A 17,719-nucleotide genomic window follows, 5' to 3' on the forward strand; every position below is an offset into this window, starting at 1 on the left:
GGAATTTAGGATGTGGCATTTACTCTGTGTCTTGAAGGAAAGGGTTACCCAGAAATAGGAGACTAGAGATGCATCACACACACATTTCATTCTGTTCTTCAAGCACAGACTGTTCAGTAGCTACAAAGCTTTCATTCTGTTTACCTTTTCCTTCCGTGGCACTGGCCCGGCATAAACACAGCCTCCGGAGCCTGGAGCGGACAGGGATGGGGTGCTGTCACCCCGTTTAAAGTCTCCCAGGAGAGTCAGAATGTGGAAAAAGGCAGTTGTGACTTGGAGCAAAAACCGACCTAGTTGAGATTAGGCTTCATGTATTTAAGGCCCCTCTCAGTAAGCCAACGGCATGTGTGCGTGTGCGCGTGTGTGCGTGTGCATGTGTGCGTGTGTGTGTGTGTGTGTGTGTGTGTGTATGTGTGTGTGGTTGTTGCTTTAAACAGAGCAAGTCGCATTGTTCTTCAGCTACAGACCAGCAGCCATTCTGCACCTCCTGTTTAAATTGTATTAATTAAAAGAAAAACAGGTATTGGTGTTTGATTTGTCCCTCAATATTTCTTGTGGTTATATTTTTTAAAGTAGTCATCTTTAAAAAGTGTTTTTGAAAATAAAAAGTGTTTTTGACTTTTCTAAGAGTGCTGTTAATGCCTGGCTAGCATGGTTCAGTGGCTGAACGTTGACCAGAAGGTCACGGTTCGATTCCCAGTCAGAGCACATGCCCAGGTTGCAGGCTTGATCCCAGTGTAGTCTGTGCATGAGGCACCTGATGATCTTCTCTCATCGTTGATGTTTCCATCACGTTCTCCCTCCCTCTCTGAAATCAGTAAAAACATATGTATCTAAAAGAATGCAGTTAATGATACTCTCCATGAAATATAGGAAGTATCATAGGGAGGAATATTGAAATGTGTTGCATCTACTGGGTGCCAGGCATTTATATCCATTAGCTGAGTTAATATTTAAAGAACATTGTGAGACAGGTTTGAATGTACGTATCTGATTACAGGTGAGGAAACTGAGGCTCAGAGATGAAGCACTGTGGGTCTGAGTTAAAAGTCCACTGGGATTCATCCGAGCCTGTCTGTTTTCCAAGACTGCCCAGCCATAGCCGGCCACACTGCTGCTCTAAGCCTGGCCTGCTGCTTGCTAGCTCCGTGAACTGTGGGCGAAGCACAGAATCTCTCCAGGCCCGTTCTCTGATGTGCAAGGAGACACTGTTGAGTAATACCTCTTGGAGGGGTAGATTCTTAGAAGGGCACTTTCTCAGCCAAGTAGCTTATTCTCAGTCCTGGCCTTTGCTCACCCCTGAAGCACCTGCCGCAGGCCTGACTGTAGTAAGAGTTCGTCCGTGGGGTCCATTTATATCAACTCTCCCCCTTCTTCCTCCCTCTCAGCTCCAGCACTCTGAGAGGTGTCCGAGGAAGAAAGGAGGCAGAAAGAGGGAGAGAACCGAGACCCCACATTGGGTCACAGCAGCTCTGCCTCCTAGGGAAGAGGCATCGGTGACACAGAATGAAGAAAAGCTAGCCCCAAGCCAATCAGCGTTGCTGTTTTGCATAATAAAGTAAAAATGTTAGTTTTCCCAGCATTCATGGATTTTTCCCCTCCAAGGGGGTGGGGTCAGGGAGGGAGGAGCTCAGAAAGATGAGGCGGTTGCTTCCCTGGGAGGAGAGGGATGATGCTGTAGATTTTTCAAAACGAGTGTCTAATGTCTGACTTTAAGGCATAGTCAGAATGTTAACCCACAAACCTCCCCAACCCTCAAACTTGACTCCCTGCCCTGGAGCCTGTCGCCTGCAGCCCGGGGTGAAGAGGCCAGAGTGGCGCCCAGAGTGAGGTGGGTGATGTGCATGGGACACGGAGGAGATGCCTGGAGATCGACCAGAATCCACACTCCATTAGATGCCGAGCTTTGGGGAAGGGGTGATGGGGAGAACCGTGAGATCCCCTGAAATCCCTGGAGAGGCAGTGAAGGGGGATACGGAGGTGGACAAGGGGTGGTCAGCTAAACCATATCCTGTCTACAAGGACAGTGCCCCAGCAGATGTATAGATCACAGGACAGGGGATTTCATGACGAACTAGGTGGGATTATCAAATTATGACCAGAATCTATTATTCTTCTACAAGATAAGCTAAATCTGCATTTCTCCCAAGGTGAAGGTTTCCTATGGTTATTCATGACTCGTAAGGATGAGAGGATTAATAGAAATGAGACACTCACTAGAATCCAAATAGAAAGGTGGGGTGGACATGGCTTCTTGACGTCCTTGGTTAGTGGGCTGATGAGACCAGTGTTGTGGGGAGGCACCCTCACATCAGAGCAGCACCAGGTAAGGTCCCTAGATTTCAGCATCTCTGGCCTCCAAGCCCAGGGCCCCACACAATCGACACTTCAAGCAATGTACCTGCTGTGTAAGTACCTTACCCACGGGACCAGGTGCCAAAGTGGGGTTTATAAGTGTGATTGCTGAGAAATGCAAAGGGCTTTCCCATATTACCCAAAGGTTCAGTTTAGTAGTTTCAAGGGCTGTTGCCTTTTCACCTCAAGACCGAGACTGGCCATTATAGTAAATGATTTGTGGGCGCATTTCCTTGGAAAATTTTCTCACTTAAATTTGTAAATGCTGGTAGGTGGTTCACTCGCCAACCTCAAGAGAATCTACTCACTGATGCTGAACTCATTGGATTAATTCAAATGAATGAATCTGGCGTAAGAAGATGGGAAAAACATCTTTCAGACTGAGCATATCTCTAGGTAAGGTTGTTTTATAAGCAAAATACAATGACATTAACACTTTAAGACACAAGAAGGATCAGGGCAAGGTGGTGTCAATGGCACTGTTTCCAACCCCCTGAAATCACCGTGATACACAGATTTACTAGGAAAATATAAAAATGATTTGAGAGAAAATGATGGATATAGAAGGAAGGCAAAGAAGATCCAACATACGCACAATAGAAGCCAACCCTCAAAAACACAAAAGAAAGGGTAGTGCAGAAGAACAAATATAAGCAACCATTATAGAAAACTTTCCTGAAAACAAAAATAATTTGGATCTGTATATTTAAAGGGGACACGACGTTCCTGGGACACATGACCAGAATAGTCAACTCCAAGTCTACTAAAACTATTAGACCTAACAGAATAGAAATCCTCTGGCATAAGGTAAAACATCCCGGCAACTTATATGGCATTAGAACGTTACAGAATACCATGAAGCTGAAACAATGGAGTAAATGGAGCAACAGATACCCGAGAAAGAAAACGTGAGCCAGCAATTTTTTTCTATCCAGCCAAAGTGGCCTTTGTACTGCCCTACTCAACTCGCTACCAGGCTCCCGTTCCGTTTTCTTTGAAGGACTTTGCACATTCCATTCTTTTTTTTTTTTTTCTTCCACATTCCACGTTCTTGCTCACTTTTCTCCATGATGAATGTTGTGTGAGAGCAGGACCTTTGCTTTGTTTGCTGCTCAAGCTGCAGCCCTCAGTGGTCAAAGGTTTCATACACAAAAGACGTGCACAGGGACTGTCTTAGCGCAGGCTGCTGTGACAGAACACAGCAGATGGGTGGCTGGGACCGCAGGTATTTATTTCTCACAGTTCCGGAGGCTGGGACGTGGGAGATAAAGGAGTCGGTGGATTGGGTGTGTGGCGAGGGCCTGCCTCCTGGTGTAGAGACAACCGTCTTCTCACGGGGTCCTCCTGCGGCCTTTCCTTCGGGTGTTTGTGTGCCGGGGTCTCTCTCTCTTCTCCTCTCCTTCTGAGAGCACCGATACCATCATGGGAACCCCGCCCTCACGTCCTCACCGGACCCTGACCACCTCCCCCAGGCCCCGCCTCCAGTGCACACACGGGCCACCAGGCAGCGGCCTGTGAGCATGGGGTGCAGCTCCAACAGAAGCTCTCCTCTTCCTGCGGCTAAAACGAGGCAACTGGCTGAGCTCGGAGTTCCCCTGCACGGCCGTCCTCTGTTCTGTCCCTGAAAGGGGCTGTCTAGTGAGAGCCCAGCTAACCAAACTGACCCCGCCAAGCGCCGAGCCACGATGGGTTAAAACAAGCACACAAACGCTGTCACGGGCAGGGCCCAGTGCCTGCCCAGTGCTGGGCGGGAAGACGGGCAGACAATATACAACCGGAGAAGTGGGCTTTTCTCCCACAAATCTCCGACCACATCCTTAACCTCCGGTATCATTTCTCGCTCGGGGGGGGGGGGCTGAGGACTGAAGTCAGGCATGCGTGGGAGGGGCAGTGTGTTTCCGTTTATTGGGAGGCATCCCTTCGTAACTGATTTTTCCTCCTCTTCTTTTTTTCCAAATATATTTTTATTGATTTTTTTTTTTTTACAGAGAGGAAGTGAGAGCGATAGTCAGGAACATCGATGAGAGAGAATCATCAATCAGCTGCCTCTTGGACACCCCCCACTGGGGATGTGCCTGCAACCAAGGAACATGCCCTTGACCGGAATCGAACCTGGGACCTTTCAGTCCGCAGGCCAATGCTCTATCCTCTGAGCCAAACTGGTTTCGGCTCCCCCTCTTCTTTTAGAGACAGAGAGGAAGACAGAAGGAGAGACAGAAACATCAGTGAGAGAAACTTCAATCAGCTGCCTCCTGCACACCCCCTTCTGGAGTTGAGCCCACAACCTGGGCACGTGCCCTGACCAGGAACCGAACCTCTTGGTACATGGGACAGATGCTCGACCAACTGAGCCACCCTGGCCAGGCAGGAGGCATCCCTTTGTAATATGGGGGGGGGGAGGTGGAGGTGGGGCTGCCTACCTGCTCAGAGGGGAGAGGAGGGACAGCTATCTTGAGGAGGAAGCAGGAGGGACTGAGCACAGGGAGGCTGGGCTGTGGCTGCAGGTCATGGGAGAGGGAAAGTGACTCTGGTTGGGTCTTGGGAGGCCGGGGACCGTTTCAGAGCAGAGAGCCTCCTGCCAGGATTGCGAGTGGCCATGCCAGGACAGCTGGTGAGTGCCAGCGCAGGAGACCGCTGGCTGGGCGGCAGGGGGAGGAGGAGGCCGGGCAGAGGGGGTCTTGAATACCAGGAGTTGCTGACCAAGACCCTGAAGTGACTTATTCCAGGGGTTCTCAGCTCGAAGGACCCGGGGTTTTGAACAGCGGAATTACGTGGGAAAAAATCCAGCCTCATCTTCAAAGTGAAAGGATACGCTTCCCTCGTGGGTACCCTTCCCCTCCCCACCTCCGATTTGGTGACTGACGTTCTCGCTCGGGCGCCTCGGGCCAGGACAAAAGCTGCCTCCGCACAAAGTTAGATGAGTTTATTTAATCGATCAGTTTAAATTACAAAGTGTTCATGCTCCATACAACCTCATAACATGTAGGAGTGTGGGTGCCTATAAAAGGGGGACTTCCAGCCTCCAGGGGGCTCGCCGGCCTGGCCTCCTGTGAGGTCAGGGGCTGTGGACGCTTGACCCGCAAGCGTCCGAGTGCTGAGCACGGAGCCCGGCTCCTCCCAGGCCTTCCCGTGAGCGGCGTGTGCACCTGCGCGGCAGGTGGGACCTTTGCAGGCAGGGCCGTGAGCAGGCACACGCACACGCCACGGGAGAGCGGCTCAGGGGCCCCGTTGCCTCGCAGCCAGAGGTGCGCAGAGCAGAGGGAGGAGGAGGGGAAGCAGCCCCGAGGGAGCACAGGACAGGAGTGGCTGGGGAGGGAGGGACAGAGAGAGCGCGGCCACAAGCCCCAGGCAGCGGAGGACCGGGGGCAGGGAGGGCCTGGCACCTGCAGCGGCGCTCTCTCCGGCCAATCCCCCCGGGGGCGGGGCGGGGCGGGGGGGGGGGGCACAGGACAAGGGGCTGGTAAAAAGGTTCACAGAAGCATGGACACCCCTGCAGGCCAGCGGACTGCGGCTCGGGGCGTGGGAACCGCAGCACCTGCGACAAAGCAAGGACAGAAGACAGTGTCAGACTCACTCCAGACCCAGTCACCACCTCTCAGCATGACCATATGCTGGTCTCATTCTCGGTTCTTACAAGTGTATTTCCTGTATCACGTGATCTCACGCTTCTAGGGGAAATGATGAGCAACAGAGACTGATGAACAAAATCAGACCCGGAGACAGGGAAGCATCAATCAGACCATCAAACCTCAGAGGGAAGGTGGGGGGGGGCGGGAGTGGAGGGCGGGAGATCAACCAAAGGCCTTGTGTGCATGCATATAGGCCTAACCAGTGGTCATGGACAACAGGGGGGTGGGGGCATACGTGGGGAGGGGTTTGAGGTGAGAATGGGGGGATGAGGACAATTATGTGATACCTTAATTAATAAAAAAATAAAAATCAAAAATAAAGTAAAAGAAAAAAAAAGAAGACAGAGTCAAAGGCAAAGCGACCATCTGGTGGGGGGAGGGGTCGCAAGAGGGGGACTGGCTGCAGGGCAGGTGGTGTCGGAGCTGCTGGGGCGAGTCTGGCTGCCTGCACAGCATGCAGGGCTGGTCCCCAGAGGCGCAGCAGAGGCCGGGGTCTGAGGCCGGGGTCTGAGCCCGGCGGATCATACAGGGGCAGGCCGCTTGGTGTCAGAACTGGGTGTGGTGCCTGCTTCTGTGACCTGGACAAGCCACGTCCCTCCTCCACAGGCAGCTGTGCAGCCTCCACACCCAGCTCTGCGGTGATGACCGAGCAGCCAAGGGGGCTGCCTGGGAGGCCTCTGCAGGGGCGTGCCCCGTCGCTAAGGGGGCTGCTGAGAAATGACTGCTCCCAAGGGAATGGGGAGAGAGCAAGGGTGTCCAGCCCGGGGCCCTCGGAGGGCAGCGGAGTTGGGGGGGGGGGCGCCCCTCCTTTCTGACCGGGCGCTCTGACTCGGGTGCCGGGCCCCACAGGTACTCACCACGCGTGGCTCGTGCTACGGGTCTGGCAGCTGCTCCAGGACCATGTCCTCGACGCCGTTGATCTACGGAGAGAGAAGGGACTCAGAGGTGTGGCCTGGTCTCCTCCACCCCGGCTGCCGGCTGGCCGCCCCGCCCCGCCCTGCCCCATGGAGCAGCAGGCAGGCACCCCTCCCACCACCCTCCACCCCGGGGTGCCCACCCAAAGGCCCTCCAGGGCCAAGGGGACTTCGGTTAGAGACCCCAGAAGGCAGTCTGGCCGTTCAGTCCTAACTCCTCTCTAACCTGACCCTTCACCAACCTGCGGTGGTAAACCCCTCCCCTTTTCTGGTTGGTTTGGGTTCTTGGTGCAGACGGAGCAGGGCCCGGGAGGGGTGGGGAGGGGAGCAGGTGCCAGGAGGGGCGCACGCTTGCCTCGATGTGGTACACGATGCGCCAGAAGCCGGAGTCGGAGGAGCGGTACCGCCTGCCAGGATAGAGCTGCCACATGAGGGGCAGCCGGCTGGGGGGCAGCCGGCTGGGCTGCAGGGCCTCCCCACGGGAGACCTCGATCTGGCGCAGGAGGACTTGCAGGCTGGTCTCTGTCTGGAGAGAAGAGCAGAGTGGGCACACCTTCAGGCGCCTCCGGGTCAGGGGCCCCCGCGGTGCTGGGTACCAGGCTCCAGACGCCCAGCCCCGCAGCCCTGCACGGTCCTCTCAGGCACCTGCTGGGCCGGGAAGACCCCAGCCAGGGGCACCGAGGCCCACTTCTTCCCGGCAAGCCTGGAGTGGCCAGGGCAGGCCGTGGGGCCCGAGCTGCCTTCCCTTTGCGGTTTGGTGCCTGTGTCAGCGGATGTGGGGCTTGGACTTTCTTTGTCCTCCGCCTCCTTTTAAACAAGAGACTCCAGGCCCCGGGATGCGGGATGGACCGCTTTAGCCACCCCCAGCACTGCCCTCCATCGCCATCTCCCACCTGGACCACTGGGGGACTTCCTGGCTCACCACCTGTCGGACATGTGCCCCACAGTATCAGTCCCTGGCACCGCAGCCGGGGGAGGGCGGAGGGGGGGGACCCAAAAAACACGCCACGCCTCTTCCTGCCCCACGCTCTCCCATGCTCTCCCACTGCGGGCAGAACGAGCTGGAGTCCCGGCCGTGGTCCCCAGGCCCACGGAGCCAGCCCGTCTCCCTCCCCTCCGACTGCCTGTCCACACCTCCTCCCGGTCCCGGCCACGCGGGCCTCCTCACTGCAGGGGGCGCTGGCACCCGCTGTCCTCTGCCAGGCACATCCTCCCTGATCTACGCAGCCAGGGTGGGAACGTCCTAATACGTGTGGCCCGAGAAATCACTGGGTCTGGCCTGCCAAGGCACCGGGGAGTTAATTAAATGTCTGACCACTATGGCAGGCTCATTTTAAAGTCAGTCATTTTGTACGGCCTGCAAACCCTATGTAATAAGAGAGGAATATGCAAATTATCCGTTACACCATGAGACATAACCACTGACCACATAACAACCGGATCATGAATCTGCAGGAGGGTGGGGCAGCGAACTACAAGCGGGAGGCGGAGAGCTACAGGAGGGGCAGCAAGCTATGGGGGTGGGGGGGCACTACCTGAGGGTGAGGCAGGGGGCGGAGAGCTAGAGGAGGGCGGCGGTGACCTATGGCGCACAGATCTGCGCAGCGCTACTAGTGATGTTATAATATCTAAGCAGCCCTTGGCAGAAGAACGGTCCCCTGGCTCACGCCTTCCTTTCAGGCAGGGCTCTGCTGAAATGCATCTATAGACATAAAGCTAGAGCCCGTTGCAGGAAGATTCCTGCAAGAACAGGGCTTCCTTTGCCTGAGCGAAGCAGAGAAGGGAGTGAAGCCCGCTGCAGCCCCTCCAACGTGCTTTCCCTCCCACTGCCGCTGCCCTCACCCTGCTTTCTGCTTTTCCTCCCTCTTCCTTATACACTGATTTCAGTCTTTGCTCTGTGCCTGCATATGCAAATTAACCACCATCTTTGTTGGGTTAATTTGCATACTTGCTCTGATTGGCTGGTGGGTGTAGCAGAGTGATGGTTAATTTGCATGTTTCTTTTTTATAAGTGTAGATTGTCTAAGCCTGTGGCCAGCAAACTGAGGCTCATGAGTCACATGCGGCTCGTTGGCCCATTGAGTGTGGCTCTTCCACAAAATACCAGGGCCTGGGTGAGTCTATTTTAAAGAAGTGGCATTAGAAGAAGTTTAAAAAATTTGGCTCTCAAAAGATATTTCAATTGTTGTACTGTTGATATTTGGCTCTGTGGAAAGATGAGTTTGCCGACCACTGGCCTCAGTGACTGGCAGATAAACCGGTAGCTGTGACGCACACTGACCAGCAGGGGCAGAAGCTCAACGCAGGAGCTGCCAAACTGTAGTCACTCGGCAGCAGCAGTTCTCAGGTGACACACCCGGAACCAGAGAGGAGGGAGCCCGTTTCTGGGGTTTCCATGTCACCTGAGAACCGCCCTCTCACAATCCAGGACCCCTCAGGGGATGTCAGAGATCCGGTGTCAGCCCAGTCCACACAGGCCAGGCCAAGGGACCCCACCAGAGCACAAATCTGTGCACCAGGCCTCTAGTGTCTTCTAAAGGCGATTTCAGCAAAATCCAACTCTATGGTAGACATCAGGGGCATCTCACGCAGAGTCCTAAAAGGGTTAAATACAGTGATGGACAAAACACGACAGGCAGATGCAAATCCAGACTGTCAGGGTCTCACTGAAGACCCACTCCCCACTGGTTGCTGCCTCTCATCTCACTCCTGTTCATCCGCACACAGACCTCCGGCCTCCATGGTCTGGGGTCCTTCTGACCCTCAGGACAATGCCAGCTTCACAAGGAGGGGGCTTCTGTCATACTCACTGCCACCCCTCGCCCAGCATCATGCTTGGCATAGGCACTGGGCATGCTGGCCCAGCCAGCATGGCTCAGTGGTTGAGGGTTGACCTTTGAACCAGGGGGTCATGGGTTCGTTTCCTGGACAGGGCACATGCCCAGGTTTGCAGGCTCAGTCCCCAATACGGTGTGTGCAGGAGGCAGCCGATCCATGAACCTCTCTCATCATCAATGTTTCTATCTCTCACTCCCTTCCTCTCTGAAGTCAATAAAGATATATTTAAACACACACACACACACAATATTTTAGGCACTCTTTTTTGTTCAATGACTATTTTTCCAAAGTGGAAATAGCTTTTTAAACTTCTGTCTGTGAAATAATTGAAAACTCACTGTTAAGAAGTAATTCAGTACTAATTGGTTTGGCTTAATAAATAGAGCATTGGCCTGCAGACTGAAGGGTCCCAGGTTTGATTCCGGTCAAGGGCATGTACCTTGGTTGTGGGCACATCCCCAGTAGGGGGTGTGCAGGAGGCAGCTGATCAATGTTTCTCTCTCATCGACGAAGACGTGTCTAACTCTTATCACTCTCACTTCCTCTCTATAAAAAAAATCAATAAAATATATTTTTTTAAAAGAGAAGTAATTCAGCTCATCCTGCAAGGTCTGAGTGTGGAATCACTGTTCTTACTACATACATTCTTAGTGTGTAGTCTCCCATGTCCTCCCGCCATGGTCAGTTTGCCTAGCCATCTTTTGTGTGTTGCTTTAAGTAAACGTTTACATATTAAGAATACGGGGACCCCATCCTTTGGCCAGCCATTAGCAAGTCCTGACCCATGGTTTGCTAATGGGTCGTTTTGTGCAGAATTGATAACGAGTATGTGGAAAAACTCTGCTTTGTGGTATTGGTGCCATGATAAAGATATTCCCCAGCTAGAGATTTTAAAAGATAATTCACTTTAATTTTCTTCAAACACTTGCATTTTTTAAGGTATGTATATTTTGGAAATTTAAATGACACTAAAGATGCAAATTTAGATGGAGGTCAAGAGCCTCAAGTGCCAACCTCATTACCTCACCAGCAAGCAGTACTTCTTTGGACAGATTTACAATTACATTACAGATGGACAGATTTACATTACCCTGCTGCCTTAGTTTCCTCCTCCGTAACATAGGGACACAGTCCCCATCAATACCTTTTTATTTTAAAAAAATTTTAAAAAGTTTTTATGTTTTTTGTTTTAAAAAATATATATATTTTATTGATTTTTTTACAGAGAAGAAGAGAGGAATAGAGAATTAGAAACATCAATGAGAGAGAATCATTGATCAACTGCCTCTTGCATACCCCCTACTGGGGATGTGCCTGCAACCAAGGTTGATCGGAATCAAACCTGGGACCTTTCAGTCCACAGGCCGAAGCTCTATCCAATGAGCCAAACTGGTTTCAGCTATCAATACCTTTTTGTTGTTTGCTATACTATGACATCAATATTACACATTTGAACTTGGCTTTCATACATTCATTTTACTTCAGTTTACATATGGAAGGAGTTTCAGCATTTTTCACCCAAGTTTCTTTGAGAAAACCCTGGTGGAAAGTATTGTAAGAGAGAGATTTCTTGTTTGCTAATCCTCACCGGAGGACATTTCCCCGAGTGGAAGCCTGAGGGGGAAGGAGAGAGAGACACAGGGATTGGCTCCTCCCACACATCCCAACCCTGCAGCTCAGGCACCAGCCGTTCATCAGGAATTAAACCCAAGACCTTTTGGTGAGCAGACTGGCGCTCTAACCACTTCACCACACCAGCCAGGGTAAGAGATATATTCCTTTAAGAAACATTAACATTAACATTAACTGAAGTTCCGTCTTAAGTCATCACACATAAAGCATCGCTTCAGCACCGGCCTTTATAGGACCATCCTCTCTGCACACCTTCGTGGGGTTTGCTTTTCCCAAAGCATAAAGGGGGAATGAAATATCCCAAACTCTGGGGCGGGGGTCCCTAACTCGGCTGACCATGTCTGTGGAGGGGTCCCTTTAAAACACAGATTTCCGGGGCTCCCCTGGGCAGACTCCAATGATGGGCCACGTGTGTGACTGCGTTAGAGCAGCGTTCTCACCCTTTCCCATCCCGCGGCCCACAAACCACACACTGACACTGTGCGGCTCATGAACACACATTCTGCCGACCGGACAGAAAGGAGGGTACGGTTTCCACCGTCCGCAGGGACGGCATCGCTGAGCCGGCTGCTGTCCCCCGACAATGTGAGGGCAGAGGCCGCACCCCGCATTGCACGGCGCCACAGCTGGAAACCGCCGCTTTAGGCGTCATTCCCACCCACAGGGTGGGTCTGGAGCCCAGAGCACTCCTCTTTCTCTCAGGATCACAATAGTCACGCACTTCAGGGGCGCGGGGCCCCCACCCCCTGGCCAGCACCCCATTTCCCACGCTCCGCTCCGCCCGGGAGAGCGCCTCGCCCCAGAGCCGAGCGGCTCACAGGTTCCACCTGGGAGCCCGCAGCCCGCCTCCGCCCAGCCTCCCGCCCGCCCGCTGCACCGGGGCTCCGGGGGGTGGGGGTGGCTGCACCGGGGCTCCGGGGGGTGGGGGTGGCTGCACCGGGGCTCCGGGGGGTGGGGGTGGCTGCACCGGGGCTCCGGGGGGTGGGGGTGGCTGCACCGGGGCTCCGGGGGGCTGGGGGTGGCTGCACCCGGGGCTCCGGGGGTGGGGGTGGCTGCACCGGGGCTCCGGGGGGGTGGGGGTGGCTGCACCCGGGGCTCCGGGGGTGGGGGTGGCTGCACCCGGGGCTCCGGGGGTGGGGGTGGCTGCACCGGGGCTCCGGGGGTGGGGGTGGCTGCACCCGGGGCTCGGGGGGTGGGGGTGGCTGCACCTGGGCTCCGGGGGGCTGGGGGTGGCTGCACCGGGGCTCTGGGGGTTGGGGGTGGCTGCACCTGGGGCTCCGGGGTTGGGAGGGGGGCGTGAACCGCCTGGGGCGTCCCTGGCACCAGGCCTGGCGGGGGATTGGGGTGGGGGGTGGGGGGAAAGGGTGCTGACACCTGCCGCCCCGCTGCCTGAGCCCAGCCGCCTCACCTCGATGGTGATGGACAGCCAGGTGCGGTCCATCTCGTCCACGTACACGTTGGGCCGCCAGATCCACAGGTGGTCGGGGTGCAGGCTCCGGCTCACCGTGAACGGGCACGCGCCCCCCGTGGCACCCCCGCCGCCCGTGGCACCTCCGCCGCTCATGGCTCCTCCGCGGTCCAGGGAGTGGGAGCGGGAGCGGGAGCTGGAGCTGGAGCTGGAGCTGGAGCTGGAGCTGGAGCTGGAGCTGGAGCAGCAAGACGAGGAGGAGGAGGAGCAGCAGCAAGAGCAGGAACAGCACCGCAGCCTGGCAAAGCCTCCTGCTTGTGGCCTGGGCGCGGGCGGAGGCTTTATAGCGGGATGGGCTCCGGCGCCCCCCAGCGGCGGGGCGGAGGAGGGCGGGGCGCGGGACAGTTAAGGCGGAGCGCAGGCGGGGCGCTGGGTGCAGGTGGGGCAGCCAGCGGGGTCCTGAGCGCTGCACCCAGACCTCATTGCCCACGGGGAACCTGGCAGCACCCAGGAGCACAGGGCGAGCCCCCAACCCAGGACTTCCTCAGCCCAGCAGCCAGCTCGCCCCCTGCACCCACCCTCCCTGAGGGCGCGGTGGGTGCCCCGGCCTGTGGCCTTGGCCCTTCTTCTTTCCGAGGTGCCCCGTCACCCGCCTCTGGGACCCCACTGTCTGAGTCAGCCACTGTGTGTGGCCCGCCAAGCCACACCCCAGACCGGGACTCCCAGCCTCTGCTTGGAACGCCTAGTCCGCACCAGCCCCCGCAGAGTCAGCACCCACACACACACACACACACACACACACACACACACACCCCGCTTTGGGGGTCAGGAGAGACCTGGGCCAGCCTGCACCAGACCCAGGCTCGGGACATCACCTCCAGCCCAGCCTGCAGGTGTGGCGTCAGAGTCCTTTTCCTTGGCAAAGCGCACCACCAAGCTCCCCCCCCCCCCCCCCCGCCCAGGGCTGCCTGATCCCCCGCGTTGCTGGGTCATCCCAGAGCCGTTGTGAAAGCGGGTGGTGTGGAAACATGGCCTTCTCTTCACTGGCTTTGAATTCATGAGTGAAAACATTGCACAAAACACACAGTTCAAAGAAAACACTCTGCGCCCCAAGACCAGCAAGACCAGCGGGTCTGAAAAGTCCCGGGTTACTTGACCGAGCTGTCGCCCTGTGAATTACAGCAAACAAGGAAACAATGTCCCCTCGTTAGCCAGTGACGCGGGCTCGTTAAGGCAATTAAGCAAATAAAGAACAAGGGGAACCTCCTAAACCAGCCCAGCCTCATCACGCCCACTCAGGCCTGGAGCCTCTGGCGCCTCTACTTCCAGCTCCGTCCTGCGCCCCTGACGAGGCAGCGGGGACATAGCCGGGTCTCTGCAGGGCCCTGCGAGGGGAAAGAGCCGCAGAGCTGGTCTCGGGCAGCAGAGGCAGGTCTGGCTCTCCGCCTGCCCAGACCGTCCAGGTCCCCGGAGGCTCTGCCTGGCCCCTGGTGATGGAGATGTAATTGGATTCACCAGGGCCGTCAACTAGGAAGCAAATGCCAAGTAAAGCTTGGAGTGGGGGAGGAGACACCAGCCCAGCAGAGCTTCCCAGCATAGCCCCTGGGGCTGGTACTTAACAACATTCACGTTTGTGGCTTTCACGCTGGTTTCCTTGTTGATGGCTCTTAACTCCAGACCCAGAGAGCCATGGGGGATGAGCTCTGCCCGGCAAGCCTCAGTCCTGAGTCTGAGAACGGAGTGCCAGGTCCAGCTTAGACAGCCCTGCTGGGAGGGCCTCGTGTGACCAGGGCAGGGCCACCCAGGAGCCACGGGGCCACTGACCCAGCCACATCCCTGGCTCCGGGACCCGGGCACCTGCACCTGCCCTGCTTTCCTAAGGAGGCCGCAGAGGAACTAGTAACGGGGCAAGAACCAGGCCCGTTAGGGGGCCACGCTCCTGAATGTTCTGGAAATATTGGAAGAACAATATTCTCTGCAGTTTCACAAGAGACTGCGTCGTTCTTGTGGAGGATTTAGGAGACCGTGTGTGTGTGTGTGTGGGGGGGGGGGGGTTCCAGGAACGGCCAGTGAAGGAGGATGGCGGGGTTCGTGGGGCAGCTTCTGTGGAGGCGGGAGCCTTCCCCGTGGAGGTTCCACGGGAGGGGAACGGCGCGGTGTGACCTCAGACAGCCTCTCCAGCGGGGTGTCTGCCCTTCCCAGCCCCGGGCCTCTGAGCCTCGCGTGGAGCTGTCCGTTCCTCCCGCCCGGTGCAGTCCCAGGGCACCTCGCGCGGCTGTCTCGCGTAGAAAGTACCGCAAAGCAGTTCTTTGGACTTGCTTTACGAACAGAACCTTTAGCTGGCACTTTGATGCCCTGCCTCGGGTCCAGTTCAGACTCAGACCCAGGACACCTGCCCTCCTTGGCCATCTCATGGCCACACGTTTGTCATGAATGGCCCACGCCCAGGGCTCTGAGCCTGAATCTGACCCAGCGGCCTCTGGCCTCCCATAGCGCTGCCTCGTGGGAGGAGGGGCGGTTAACCGGAGGGATGGCTCAGCGCCCTCAGGAGAGCCGTTGGCTCTGAGCAGAGGGGTTCGGATGTCAGGACCCCAGGGGATCCTTCTTCGGGGAGAGGAAGCCACCCCATCGGCTGGTTCCAGAGAAGGGGCTGTGAGTCCCGCCATGAGTGTGAGCCGGGGCCTGCTGACCCCGGTCCACGGCATCGCCCAGGGCTCTGAGAACCGGAACCTCCAGCCCCCGGCCCTCCCGAGGCAGAATCCGCACGGTCACGAGGTCCCCCTGTGGGTGGCTCCGTGGCTGCTGGTCTGCAGGCGGCGGATCAGGAGGGGAGAGCTGCCTGAGCCGGCTGCCTCCCACCAGTGCCCCCTGGATTTTCCTACGGACACAGAGCTGAGTGAGTGCTGGTATCCTTTAGTTCCAGGTTATCTTCTGTTAAAAGCACTTCTCATATGCAAAGTGTTTTCCTCTTAAAAGACAATCCCGGTCTGGGTGCCACAATGGCCCTAACGGCTCAGCAGGTGGAGGCACCCTGGCTGCTCACCAGGCCACCTGGGAAGCCCGTCTGACGCACCTGTGCCCGGGCCACCGACCAGCCAGCCCCGAATCGCCGGGATGGAGCTGAGGCGTGGCAGCACCTTTTTTAAAGGGGCTCCTCAGCGGTTTACTGAGCAGCCTGGCTGAGGACCGTTTCTCTGAGATCTGAATCCCTGTGTTTGAGGCGGAACAAGAGCTATAAAACGAAATGACTCCCGGAGTGCTGGAGCTCTTCCTGCCGCCAGCTCTCATCGGAAACTCCCCCGCCCCGCGCCCGCACGGCGCTGCGTCCCCAACGCTCACGGTTCATTAGCTGCGTCCGGGCTTTTGCCCTCAGAGGCCAGTGACACCGGACTGCTAGGAGGGTGAGGGTTTGAGATCCTGCCCACACTGGAACTCTAATCAGAGATGCGGAGGCGTCCAGGCGGCCGCGGAGAGCGGTTTTTCGTCATTCCTGGGCCTGGGCCGTCGCTGAGGTCCTTCGGGCTGGTGGTCAGGGGAGCTCAGGGGAGAAGGGACGCCACAGCCTTTCTCCCAAGGGACGGAGGCTCCTCTCTGGAGGAAGAGAGAATCTGGGACACGGGTATTGTCGTCAAACTGGGGACTGATCCTGGCTTTACCCGCTGAGCTGCATCTCTCTCTCTCTCTCTCTCTCTCTCTCTCTCTCTCTCTCTCTCTCTCTCTCAACGTAACGAAGTTTCCATGTTTATATCCTGGGTCGGACCCTAGTGGTGATGGGGCAGAAATAGAATATTGGGGACCAGCTAGTTGTCAGTGTCAGTCCCGCTCTGTTAACCGTGTGGCTGTGTTCTGGTTAAAGAAGGCACGTGCTAGCCCGGCTGGCAGCTGCACATGGCACCTGGGAGCTCACCTGGAGGCAGCGCTTCCCCCACCTGGGGCCGCCATCATCGGGGGGAGATGGACGACCTGCTGCACAGACCAGAGTCCCCAGCCCTTTGAGGGCCCTAGCCTTTGCACACCCGCAGGCCGTGGCCAGTCTCCAGCCCCATTCCCTGTAAACTGCCCGTTCTCACCCCTTAGCGGCTCCCCCAGGCAGTCTCGTCCTCCTACCCAACACGGCAGCTGCCTCCGGGGGAGGGCGGAGCAGACGTTTGTGGGCGGCCTGCCGCTCTCCGTGCGGCCTCAGGACTGGGGTAAACGCTCATGCAGGGTTCAGCCCTGTCCCTGCCGAAGTGACTTCGGTAGTGACAGGCAGCCCGGACCCACTGGCCGCCTGTGATAGCTGCATCTTAATTTTTCCAAACATTTCAGCCAATCTTTCAGCCAGCCCCCCAAACACTAGTGAGTACCTTATCTGTCCACATTAGATTTCTGACACCGCCACTGTTGAATACCAAGCTCCTGTGTGGAAATGGGTCTGTGCTGGGCTCGATTCTGACCCATTTGTGTGCCGTTGTGCTAAAACCACACTTTAAAATAACTGTGAGTTTGAACTTGAGATACTTGGTAGGGTAGGTCCTCTCTTTTTGTTTCTTTTCAAAATTGTGCTCTCTTGCATCTCTGAATTTTTTGTTAATACTTTAGGGATTTGGGGTATTTCATTGAATTTGTATAGTTTAGGAAAACCCTCTTTATCCTATATAATAAAAGCGTAATATGCAAATGGACCAAATGGCAGAACAACCTGCAGAACAACCGGTCACTATGACATGCACTGACCACCAGGGGGCAGATGCTCAATGCGGGAGCTGCCCCCAGCCCGCAGGCCCCAGGCCAGCCAAGGCGGGTGCCAGTGGGGAGAGGGGGTGTCCCTGATCACCCCACCAATCACACCTCAGAGGGAGGCGACTGGCGATGATGGCAGGGGTCAGGACCAGTGAGAGAGTGGTGCCAGGCCCACCAAGGCCGGTACCAGAGGGGGCTCCCTGATCGCCCTGCCGGTCAGC

General features: G+C 56.2%; 1 protein-coding gene across 1 annotated transcript; it reads right to left on the reverse strand.

Moving 5' to 3' along the window:
* Positions 1-6,856: 6,856 nt before the first annotated feature.
* TCL1A (TCL1 family AKT coactivator A) lies at positions 6,857-12,932 on the reverse strand (the record flags this gene model as incomplete). The annotated part of the gene is made up of 3 exons (XM_084866098.1): positions 6,857-6,904; positions 7,254-7,424; positions 12,777-12,932. The coding sequence occupies 3 exons, from the start codon at positions 12,930-12,932 to the stop codon at positions 6,857-6,859; spliced, it is 375 nt and encodes a 124-aa protein (XP_084722224.1).
* Positions 12,933-17,719: the final 4,787 nt, after the last annotated feature.

This window comes from Pipistrellus hanaki, assembly GCF_964339955.1.
Source record: "Pipistrellus hanaki genome assembly, chromosome: 1".
In the NCBI taxonomy this organism is placed as follows: Eukaryota; Metazoa; Chordata; class Mammalia; order Chiroptera; family Vespertilionidae; genus Pipistrellus; species Pipistrellus hanaki.